Source organism: Notechis scutatus, chromosome 6 (genome assembly GCF_049901735.1).
Source record: "Notechis scutatus isolate UNSWTSFEM ecotype Mainland chromosome 6, rNotScu1.2, whole genome shotgun sequence".
Lineage (NCBI taxonomy): Eukaryota > Metazoa > Chordata > Lepidosauria > Squamata > Elapidae > Notechis > Notechis scutatus.
Window position 1 is genome coordinate 8,818,619 of NC_142014.1, and position 12,944 is coordinate 8,831,562.

Consider the following 12,944-nt stretch of genomic DNA (forward strand, 5'->3'; position numbering starts at 1 on the left):
TCTTAATGGGCACAAAATATCCACGTCCAAAAACTTCAAGCATCTGTTGGAAGCGGTTTCACTATGCAGGAAGATTGGGTGTGCTTTCTGCCTTTTAAGAGCATGTTTCTCTATTTCTCCTTTGCGGAAATATATTATTGTCTCTTTGAATGTTCCCCAGATATTATTATTTGGGGTGGGTGGGCTTCCTACAGTATCTTCATCTTTATACATGTGATTAGGACCCATTAAAAATGCAATGATTGATTTAAATCCATTGACATAGGTGCTTTTTGTTTACAACAGGGGTGTCCAACCTTGGCAACTTTAAGACTTGTGGACTTCAACTCCCAGAATTCCTCAGCCAGCTTTGCTGGCTGAGGAATTCTGGGAGTTGAAGTCCACAAGTCTTAAAGTTGCCAAGGTTGGACACCCCTGGTTTACAACCTCAATAGACACTTTTATTTAACAACTCACTAGACTTGTTATAGAAAGTATCCACCAGCGTTACTGATATGAGACAATTGGCGTTGTTCAAACAATGAAAAGCACAGCTTGGACGAGAGGGTGGAATCTCTTGTTATCTTGTAAACAGAGACAGGGGTTGCTAGGCTGGTAGTGGGACACCTCCCTGCACGGTGACAGGGCCAAAGGTAGCCTGCTAAATGTTTACAGAACGAACCAGATTACCCCCTCGATGAAGAAATTAAGCATAAGGCTCAGAGGCTGAGCTCGCCAGCCTAAAGAGAGAGCGAGAGAGACCCACTAAAATGTAAACCTCGCTCTGACAGACGACGGCCTCAGCGCTCGGAAGGCCGCTTGCGCATGCGCCTCCTCCAGCTCCCCTGACGCTTTGGGCCTGGCACTCCTTCTCCAACCTCGCCTCGAGGCCGCGCCCCGAGCCCGAGTCCCGCCCTTCCTGTTTGACTGAGGGGCGGAGAACGGTTGGCTGGGCCTTGGCGGCTGCTGCTCCTCTTCCTTCTCCACGGTGAAACGATTTGCGAGTCTCCGGGGCTGCTTCTTCTTCTTCTTCTTCTTCTTCTTCGTGGGCTGACCGGAGCTAGAGCTAAGATGGCGGATCCGGAGGACCAGCTCTCCGATGAGGAGAAGGTAAAGAAGGCCCCCCTCACCGCAGAAGAAGGGTCGCGTGTGGGGAGGAGAGGGGAGGAGGAGGAAGCGGTGGCGGTTTCTTCTCCCCGCTCTGCCCGGCGGGGGAACAAGGAAGGAAGCGAATTGAGCAATAAGGGGATGTGGAGCCAGGCTCGAGCCCGTCAGCCCCGAGCCCGTCAGCCAGCGGGGGAAAGAGGTTTGGTTTCCTTCTGCCCGAGGCCTGTTTTTACTCGCCGCCCTCTCCACTCCTTGTACGGTCCGAGGGCTGAAAATAGGCTGCAAGGCTCCGGGCTGGGGCTGAAGCAAAGCGGGCGCGGCGCGGATCCGGTGTCTCCGCCCCGCCTTGCCTCTCCTCGCCTCTCTTTTAATCCGGAGGGAAGCCCGGCTGAGGGAAAAGGGGCTCCTCCAGGTCAAGCCCTTCTCTCCTCCGTCGGACTCTGGAGTTGGTCCCGCCGCCGTCGCCGCCGCCGCTCTTGTCGCTGGAGCGGTTCAGGGCAGTTTCCTGGTGGCCCGCTTGATTTAATGGTGGCCCGTATAGCCTATTCACGTAGCCTGAGGTGATTTCCAAAAGATGGCTCTGGTGGACCCTTGTTTGTTTGTTTTTTATTACGCCCCGACTTCTTGGACCTCTAGCCCCTTGACTCAAGATTATTTTGAGGGAGGGTTTTGTAGCTCTGATGATATGTTGTAATGTTTTGCTTGGAAAGGGGCTCCCACATGCTGCTTTGATTTGGGGTTTTCCAGGGGAAAGTTTGTTCATCTGAGGGTGCTGAGGGTAGTTCTGACGGGTTAAAGCCAGGGGTCTTCCAACTTGACAGCTTTGAGACTTGTGGACTTCAACTCCCAGAATTCCTCCTCCTCCAGTCATGTTAGCTCAGGAATTCTGGGAGTTGAAGTCCACAAGTCTTAAACTGGCCAAGTTGGAAGACCCTCGTGATAGATGATGGATGGGTGGGTGGGTGGGTGGATGGATGGATGGATGGATGGATGGATAGATAGATAGAGATGGGTGGGTGGGTGGATGGATGGATGGATGGATAGATAGAGATGGATGGATGGATGGATGGATAGATAGACAGATATGGATGGGGAGACAATAGACAGACAGACAGATGATAAAATTCAGAAGTCTTTAAACTTGACAGAGCTTTAAGACTTGTGGACTTCAACTCCCAGAATTCCTCCTCCAGTCATGTTAGCTCAGGAATTCTGGGAGTTGAAGTCCACAAGTCTTAAACTGGCCAAGTTGGAAGACCCTTGTGATAGATGACAGATGGGTGGGTGGGTGGGTGGGTGTATGGATGGACAGACAGACAGACAGACAGACAGATTAGATAGATAGATAGATAGATGATAGATATGGATGGGGAGACAATAGACAGACAGACAGACAGATGATAAAATTCAGAAGTCTTTAAACTTGACAGAGCTTTAAGACTTGTGGACTTCAACTCCCAGAATTCCTCCTCCAGTCATGTTAGCTCAGGAATTCTGGGAGTTGAAGTCCACAAATCTTAAAGCTCCGTCAAGTTTGAACATTCTTGGGTTAAAGGATAATTTCTTCTTGATCACTTCTTCCTAGGAGTCTTAAAGTTTGCATGCTTTACCCCTTTACTCGAATCCATGCTAGAAATGCCTCAATGTTTGAATTCACACAGAAAAGAATGTGCATTTGCTTTAGTTCTGTCAATCTCTGTTATTATTTACGGTGATGGCTTGTATACCCGGTTAGTAATAAATCCTTGTTTGTTGCTAAGCATGTTTTTAAACCATCTTCCTGACTCATTTTCTTGTGACACTGTATGTTTATAACATGCAGTTGTCACATCCCTACATTACTACTTATGTATAAGTTATTTTAAGCTAGATTTTAATATTTAGGAGGTTCTTTTTCCTGGTTTTATTCATTTAATAGCTATTGAATAAGTATAAGTCAAATCATGTATACATTCTTATATTTGTCCTTAAATTTGATATACTGGTATGAAAAGGAAGTCAGTTAACTTCCCTTCAATCAACCAAACTAAGCTTAAGAGCATCTTGCAGAATTTTGATTTGTTTAGATTCATGCAAATTAGTAAGCCATAATATAGGAGAATTACTTGATATGCTAATTGTGATTTGTTCAGTAAAACACAATTGCATGAGTTCAAACTACATATTTTAATTTTGGCAATTGTAGATTTAATAGACCGTAGTTAAGGAAATGACCAATTGGCCATAATAGAATCAGATCAAAATTTTGAAAGATCGCCGTTAGCTTGATTTGGTTAATTGACAGGAAGTAACTTCCTTTTCATGCCACTATTATCCAATTAACAAATATAACAGAATACATGAATAATACCGTGTTTCTCATATAATAAGGCCGGGTCTTAATTTTTTTTTGAGCCCTGAAAAAACAGCTAGGACGTCTTTTCGGGAGTGAATTAATTTCTCCCCCCCCATCCTCACCTAGGGTGCCCCGCGGGCAGCTATGCCTTGCCACCAGCTACTCCTAATGGCCGATCATGGCAGAGCACGGAGGGCTCCCTACCCCCGCCAAGAGCCTTTGCTGCAGACCCAGGTCAGCAGGTGGGCGGCATCGACGTGGATGTCCGCCAGCAGCATTTCAGCTGCTTCTCAGGCCTCCGTAGCTTCCACAGTTCCCACCGGTGCTGGCGCCTCTCTCGACAGAGCCGTCTCCAACAACAGCGTCTGAGTCGCTACTGCTTTTCCCCATCCCTGTCCCCCCAACAACAGAAAAAAAAACATTTTGAGGTACCTGGGAGCGCTGTGCGCTGCGTTTTGGTTTAATCCCGAGCTCTGCAAGTTTCCAAAAGTCCCGGTGTGCCGTTCCTACATTCCAAGTGCGCCCAGGCCGAGCTGCAGCTGTCCCTCTCTCGCCAGTGCCATCTCGAAGAACAGCGACAGCAGTGGCAGGAACTGTGGAAGCGTTTCAGCCGCTTCTCGGGTGGGGGAGCTGCCTCTGTAACTTCCACGGTTCCTGCTGCTGCCGCCGCTGTTGTTGGAGACGGTGCTGGCGAGAGAGGAACAGCTGCAGCTCGGCCTGGGTGTGCTTGGAATTCAGGAATGGGCTGCGCACCGGGATTTTTGGAAATTTGCAGAGCCCGAGGCTGGAGCATCAAGGGTAGCAGCAGCAGAGACACTCGCTCAGCTCTTCTCACACCCACCCAGCCTCTTGTTATTAAACCAAAATGCAACGCGCAGCGCTCCCAGGTACCTCAAAATGTTTTTTTTTCCTGTTGTTGCAGGGACGGGGGGAAAGCGGGAGTGTCTCAGATGCTGTTGTTGGAGACGGTGTTGGTGAGTGAGGTGCCAGCACTGGTGGGAACTGTGGAAGCTACGGAGGCCTGAGAAGCAGCTGAAATGCTGCCAGCAGACATCCACGCCGCCGCCACCCGCCCGCTAACCCGGGTCTGCAGCAAAGGCGCTTGGGGATAGGGAGCCCTCCACGCTCTGCCATGATTGGCTGTTAGGAGCGGCTGATGGTGAGGCATAGCTACCTGCGGGGCACTCCTAACGGCAAGTTCCCCCCTGCCTTCCCCCCCCAATTTTGCATGTTTTAAACAAGGCCTAAATTTGTGGGGAAGGGCTTAATTTCATTTTATGCCTAGAAAACATGCTGGGTCTTCCTATGGGGGGGGGGGGCATATTGTTGGAGAAACACGGTATATAGTTAAAAATAATTGAATTGGTTAATATTTATTCAGTAAAAAGCTTAGTTTAACCAAAGCTTAATTGTATATTAATCTAAATTTATCTAGAGGTTTCGTTTCAGGAAGGATAGCTGTATTGACTGATTTCAGTAGGAACCAGAGTCTTGAGTTCACATTAATCTATATACTATTAAAACTTTCATTCCTATAGACTTTAACTGGGAAAAACAGTGCATCATAGAGCAATAATTTTTGAGCCAAGGTATGTCAAATAGATTAACTTACAGAATGTGTTCAAAATCTGGGACCCATAACTCTCTTGGAATTGAAATTTGGCAATTTTTTAAAACCATTTTATGACATAAACATACCATCAGTGATTTATTCCATAATACAAAATGTCATAAAATATTTTCTGTGCTAATGTTTGACTGCTATCTAGTTCAACATGGGCTATTTTCAAGGGAGATATAGTTCTGAAGGTATCCCAACTTTTCCAGTGAAAGCAGTACATTAGAAGTTCTGTCATTGTTAAAGACATTGAGGAATCTAATAAGGAAATATCTCTCAACTGATGACCCAATGATGTCTCTATAACCTTTAACTGAATGAAACACGGGCAACAATTTTTGTTCCAAGGTACCTCAAATGGACTAATTTACAGAATATCTCCAAAATCTAGGACCTATGACTTCTGAGGAAATTAAATTGGGGAAGTTGTGGCTTTTTCAACTGCTGGGCTGCTGCTGTGGTCCCATGATCCTCATTTTCAATATTTCTGATAGTTTCTCAGCCATTATGGCAATCCTTTGCACTCTCCCTCACCCACTCAGCAGCCACTTACCTGTCTTCTAGGAAGGGAAGATTGAAAATCCTATGTTTCCTTACAGTCCGTGCTACCCTCCCCAACCCGTGCTACTCCTGAGGTGCCTTCTTTGATCTCTATGATACCCTTTGCATATTTCCATGCATCCTCGCCCACTTTGCAAGCCTTCCTGACCCAAGCTGACTCCCTATGCTCCATCTCTGACCCACAGGGTTTCTCCCCAGCACTCTTCCTGACTCACATTGCCCACCTGTATGCCTTATCAAATATGTGTGACATAGCTTGTGCACACCCATGCACACTTCTCAACCTTCACACTTAGTTGCTTACTGGCCTTGGAATTGCAACTTCTTATTGGCTTCCCAATGACTCTCCTTGCAAGCTTCCGTGAGCAGAGTAAATGGGGAAACAGTAGGAATTTGAGAGAAGGAAGGAAGGCAGGAGGGAGGGAGGAAAGAAGGAACAGTGCAGAAGGAATAAGCGGAGGAAGGAAAGAGAGAGAAATATGGGAGGAAGAAAGGGACAGGGTAAAAGGAAGAGGGAGGGAGAGTGGAAAGGAGGAGATGAAGGAACATTTCTGATACTCCTTGCCAGCACATACATACATACATACATACATACAAGGCTAGCTTAATGCAGAGGTCCCCAACCCATGGGTCGCTACTAGGCTGTGCCCCTTTTGGAACCAGGCTGCGCAAGCAGCAGGGGAGCATGCATGCACGCGCAGCTCCACTCATGAGTGGCAGGTGCTTGCATTTACATATGCAGCTCTACCTGCGGGAGCACCAGACACTTGTGCAAATGGAACTGTGCGCACATGCCTGCTACACAGAACTATCCTTACGCAAAAGACGGCCAAGCCAGAAAGGTTGGGGACCACTGATCTAATGTATCAACTATTGTCCACTATGTTTATAAATATTGCCTTAAACTTACATTTATTTAGGTTGAAATTCTTGATAACACAATAAATATTACACAGACATCCTCTGAAAACTATGTTCTTTTTTTTTTAATTAAAGTTTTATTTGGGTCTTCACACACACAAAAAAACAATACAAGTAAAACATCTTTTTTGAAAATAGCATGGTCCTGGGTTACACTTCTTTATACAGTCACAAACTCAATTTCATGCTCATTTTTGTGTTCTATTCCATATCTTATAACTATTTTGCATTTTCTATATAGTTTTTCCCCTCTTTTAATTTTCTCAATTTTATTTTGATTATCTCATCTCAATTCAAATCATTATATTTATACCTGTCCTGTTTCAATTTTATATTATCTTTTCTCATTAAACAAATTTTCTCCTGCAGTTACTAATTAGAGTATGACACCTTTATATCTTTTAATTTTATCCATTCAACTCTTATTTAAACTTCGATATATACCTTAAGGTTGTAACATTCAATATAATACATAATACATAACTTCCAATCAAATTCTGCTTGGTACATTCTTATAATACACACTATATTCTTTAAAAAAGGATTATAAATATATGTAATTAAAACTCTCATTCCATTCCAATTCAGTTCTATCATTAATATTCATTAAAGTCTTAACATCTTTAACATTTCTTTTCAATTAAATATCATACTTCCTTGAAGACACGTATAATCTAATTTTTCCCTTATTTCTCTTCACATATGTTTTATAAATCATGAAATATTCATTTTATTACATTTATTTATTGACAAACATTCCACTAAATTACGATAACTATTTTATCAAACATTTTAATCATACATTGTTTCATATTTTCTGAAATTATTTCTATTTCTAATATAACAATACTATCTTATGTACCTTTGCAGAATCTCTTTTTCAATTAGATATTCACCCATTATCTCTAAATAGGCCCTGTTTCTCTATATCTTGTTTCTGTCCTTTATAACTTCCTTTTCCTTTCTTTCTTCCCTCTCTTCTTCTCCCTCCCCTTTTTACCCCCTTGTCTCTCTACTTCTAATTCTCTCTTCTGCATTTCCCTCTTCTGTTGCTTTCTGATTTTATACTTATTTTTCAATCTATACTTTTTTGGGGTTGTTTTTCCCAGTCTTAAACTTTCCATTCTCTTTCCCCCTTTCCTTTTTTTCCTCCACCTAAGATTACTTGTTCATTAAAGATGGCTTCTTCTTTGTCCCAATCTTCTTGTTCTGCAGGCATTTCTTGTTGTTTCTCATAGTCCCAAATCTCCATTTCTAAGAACTGAAATACGAAGCCAAAAGAACCTCTCTCTTCTTGTGCATCTTCTTTGTACTTTTTAAGTTCCATTTTCAGTTCCTCTAAGAGTGGAGCCATTTTAAACACCATCCGATTGATTTTAGTCATTCAAATGCAGTAACCAAGAATCCAGAGATCACCAAGTAATCCAAATACTCCCAAGCTACTTCTTCTTATTTCTTTTTTCACTTTCTCTTCCTGGGGTTTTACTGTTTTGTTGCCATGTTTGAGTTAAAATGTATCTTTTAGAAGTCTTGTTGAGCTTTTACTGTGAGTTCTTTTTAATTCCAGGCACTCTCCTCCCTTCCAGATCCTGCCCTTTTATTCTTTTTCTCTCCTTTCCTGTTTTCAAAAGCTTTTAAGTATCCAGAAATCTTTATTATCCCTTTGACTTTTTATTTTCAGCATGAAATGCCTATTAATATCAAAGTGGATTTTTTTCCAGTTTATTGCTTAAGTCTCTTAGCTGTCAGTATAGGAAAAGGAAAAAAAAAACCCAAATCCTTTCCCTTTTCTCTCTCCTTCGCTGCTTAAAGATCTTCTTTGGGAACAGTATTATTTTTTTATAGTTTAAATTCCAGGATACTTTATTTGTTGCTTTTGCTGTTTGGCCCAGTCAACCAAAACTTTCTCTTCTTATCTTCCTCCTGCACATTCTTTTCCGGTCGAGTTCTTCTTTGTGGTGGCCATTTCTGACCACCGCTACAACTGCCTTCGGAAAAGGGAGTAATGGCCAGCTGAGGAGGAGAGATGCGGCTCTCCTCAACCCTGCAGGCAGTTTCCCCCCCTTCTTCACCACCTCTACGGGATGACTTAGCCCCGAAACCAGCAGGCTCGGGGGACTCCAGCGGCGAACACGGATTGAAACCACGCAGAGTCGCGGTTTCGGTCTGTCGCTGAAGAAGCTCAAACTGGAAGTCTGAAAACTATGTTTTTGATGTACTCTCAAAAGCTCTCTGTTCTTCTGCAGAAACCCTGGGAATTGATGACTTAAGCAATAATTTCTTCATCATGAGGCAAATTAAACTTTGTAATAATTATTTAGGTTATGAGGTTATGAATTTTAAATGTTATTGGGTATAAAATTGATGCTTTAATTGAACATGGAATATTGATTTACTGTCTCTATCAAAATATATACAGATTCAGTTTTCATATAGAAGTTTGAAATATCTTCCAGATGTCACCCTGATGGATAATGCAACAATTTGGGAAGAAAAATAAAAAACCTCCTGTTTTCAATATGCATGATCTTGAATAGATAGGTAGAGCCCAGGAAAACAACCTTTGTATAAACAAAATTTACACAAGGAATTTATATTTGTCTCACCTTTTCCCCATAGTTGGTAATATCATTGAAAAGAAGAAGGGCGGCTTTCTTCCAGTACTTTTAGCTTAGGAACCAGGTTATTACACTGTGCACAGTTTGTTTAAAGTAAAGAGGAAATGCAAATGTATGAAGAAATAATTTAGGTAGACTTCGTGGGGGAATATTAAGCAACTTTCAATTTTGAACAAGAGCCCTACTTCCTCAAAACACACTACATTTTGTAGCATATTCTGAATACAGATTTGCAAATAATTCAGCAGATAAATCAGCAGACTTGGACATTTCGGTGACTAAGAAATAGAGTGTTAAAGAAAGATGAGAAAGTTGCACAAAATCTGGAACGGTGTCTGTCTGAACTGTTGTCATTGTAGAACTTGTTGACAGAATATCTTTAAATAATATACTGAAAGAAATCTGAGGAACTGAGGTAGTTAGAAATTACATAACTGAGTGTCTGTTGCAAAGAACTGAAAGCAAAAGTATCTAAATCATCTAAAACATTCAGACCTTCATTTTGGCTGAATAGATCTTCCTCCAAACACCTTATCTATTAAGCCGTACAGGGGGGTACACCCTGTATAAATGATCCTTACTTCAATTTCAGAAACATCTGTACCTTGAGGCTCCACAAATAGTTTTCATTCTAGTTCTTGCTGATAAAAAACAATTAGAAACTTCAGATGTTAGTCCCAAATATGCACAACGCAAATGTAAAACCAATGAGATTCTTACAGAAGTAACATATTCTTAAATAACTCTGGAATATACTTAAAGATAACCAATACTTGATAGTAAATTTTGTCAGAGGTTTTTCAGAAGAGAATTAGTTAAATGTAGGGAATGTTGGAAATTACGATCATGTGATTGCAAGAATGCTGGAATGGCCACAATTTTAAGAATAAAACTGGTCTGGACATTATGGAAATTTCAATTCTTCAGGACTAATAGATCCAAGATTTTTTATGCATTCTTTCAGTTAGCATTTTCTAGATATCTTGATTCAAAAATTGTAGAAACATGAGAGTTTTAGTAACATAAAGATAGATATTGCAGTGAGGTGCTGCTATCCTGGTTCTTCATTTCATTTACATGTGAGGGAGTAAGAATCCACCCACTTCCCTGCAACACTCTTTAAGATGGAAAAAAAAATACAAAAGAAACAAATCAAGCTGAATATGCAACTAATAAAAAAGGGAAAGATAACCTACTTTATATTACAGTATATACTTATTAATAATCACTAGTTTATTAATATTATGGTAATTACTATAATATGAATAATACAAATATTATTTTAAATTATCACAAAATCTTTGTCAAAGTTATGCATATTTCTGTATTGCAAGAATTGTAAATACAAATCTAAGCATTGCCATTGCCTTATAAAGGCATGAACATGCTATATGGGTTTGCTTTTAACTAAATTGATTTCCGTTGTGGTCATAAACGTGAAGAGGTTAAGAGCACCCTTCATTTCTTATCTCTTTTGTATGTTTTAAGCAAAAAAACCCTCTAATATTCTTGTTTAAACAGTAATATGTATATTTGTTTTGTATATTACATTTGGTAGTATTTTTTCAAAGTTTTATAAAGTTTATTATAGATAAAATACAAATATAAAAAATAAAAAAGGTAAAAAGTGCAAAGGCTAAAGAGAAAGAAAAGTGACTTCCAGCTTTTTTCAGTGCAGTTACAAGAAAAATTATAAACTCAAATCTTTTTACATTTCTAATTATTTCACACCATTTCATAACAACATTGTCAATTTAGACAAAATCCAAAATTAGAGGTTTCATTTTTTTCTGTTTTGAGAATTAAGTCCAGAAGTGGTTTCCAAGTGGAAACAAAACAAGATAAATTCTTCTCTTTAATTTAGACAGTCAATTTTGAAATCTCTACCAGGTCTATCACTTTTAGCATACATTCTTCCATTGTGGGAATTGATGTGTTTTTCTTTCTCTGTGTATACAGAATTTTTTGCTGCAATCAACCTTTAAAATATTTGTCTTGTGTATTACATTTGGTAGCATTAAAGAATTTAAAAGTTGTATTAAAAGTTATGCATATCAATAGTTTACTGGAATATTGGAAAAGTTTCACATTATTGTTATTTTGTGTTCATTCGTTTGACAAAGCATTTCATTACAAAGAAACAACTGCTTTAGATAGTATATTTGGGAGGCAGCTTATAATTATGAGTCATATTAGTTTTAGGGGGGGAAAGTAAGCCTCCCATCTTTGGTTGCAGTGGTACTGTTAGTACTGTATTGGATAGAAATATCGTTCTGAGATATTTCAGGCAGTTCATTCCTGAAAGATGATTATGTTCTTCACTTCCCAGAGTATTATGTCTAAATTGTGTTATGGCTGCTGCAGGCTTTTTGCGTTTAAGTTGATCATCAAACTTCTATAACAATTGTATAGTAGAATTAAGGTATATATACATTTCTTCCTTAAAAGTAAATCCAATTCTTTTAATACAGTTCAGTTTTTTAAAAACACTATTCTTATTTCCTCTACAAATTTGGTTGAAAACTATATCATTTGTTTTCATTTCAGGTGCGCATAGCAGCAAAATTCATCATCCATGCTCCACCAGGAGAATTCAATGAGGTTTTTAACGGTGAGCAGGCCATATGTTGATTTTCATTTCAGATAGCCTATATAACCCTTTTTCAAATAGAAATGCCCCGTTTCAGATTTTGGTCATCTCAAATTTGAAGCATCTTGTTTGGGAGTCCAAAGCTGCTGTTCCAAACTTCCCGGATGCTTGAAATGCTCATTTGGAGCACAACTGTTTTAAAATCAAGATTTAGTAAATCTTGTCTTAATAAAATTAATAATTTTTATATAGTTACCTTAGTGTTTTAATATGATAGTATCTTGCAAGGAATGCAAGTAATACTTTTTGTCATAGATTTCCCTATTACTGAAATTGATGCAATTCTTATTGATATTACCTTATGCCAAAATGAAGATTTGATTTTGTCAAGCATGAACCAGGACTTTGAATATGAAATAGTTTAAATTAAAAGCATTTTGTACACATCTGCTTTTGAGTTACATTTCAAAATTTCTGTTTAACTAAAGGTAATGTATGTGTGATTGACTATTTTTTAAAATTTCTGTATTACTGTTAGGTCTAAAAGGAACATGTTTTGAATATAATCTTAAAATAAGATAAGTTAGAAATATTCTATTTAAAATACAGTTATGTCCTCCCCCATGTCATGTTCTTTGTTACAGTGGGAGATTAAGCTGTGGAATTGGTAATTGGTTCAAGCTCTAATTAAAAGATCTGCATATCCCTTTTATGAAGAGTTTGAGGGGATTTGAGAAAATGATATAAAATGAGACTTAAAAAAAAGAATTATGGAACGATTAGCCATAATAGTTGCTGAAGAGGGATTAACAAATAGAATAGACTTAGCATAATTTCTAGAGACACCAATTGACTTAAAATTGAAACTGGCAATAATCAAGCATTTTAAAATTGAAACTGGCAATAATCAAGGCATTTTAAAATGGCACCAGTCTTGAGAAAGACAACCTCAGAGTGATTCTCTTGCCTCAAATCCTGCACTTGCTTGAGGGTTTTACTCATTATTTTGTCTCCATTTTTTTCCCCCGTGAAACTTATGAATTAAAGAAGCATATAGCTGTTATTGGTGTTCTTTTATAGTTTTTGAAGTTTTGGTTGTGCTTTTAGAGTTAGTGATCAATTGCTATATATGAATATATATGCTTTCAACTTTTGTAATGAAGTAACACCAATTTACATGAAGAGCCATTGAAGTGAGAGCTGATGGCAGGTGAC

The 12,944-nt window shown here is 39.5% G+C and overlaps 1 protein-coding gene across 1 annotated transcript in view; it reads left to right on the plus strand.

The window, feature by feature from the left end:
- Positions 1-900: 900 nt before the first annotated feature.
- CAPZA2 (capping actin protein of muscle Z-line subunit alpha 2) overlaps positions 901-12,944 on the plus strand; it is a 41,339-nt gene continuing 29,295 nt past the window's right edge. Inside the window, exons 1-2 of the mRNA XM_087969331.1 lie at positions 901-1,089; positions 11,687-11,750. Of these exons, the coding sequence (XP_087825457.1) occupies positions 1,051-1,089; positions 11,687-11,750 (103 nt within the window). The 5' untranslated portion in view covers positions 901-1,050. The remainder of the gene's footprint in view (positions 1,090-11,686; positions 11,751-12,944) is intronic.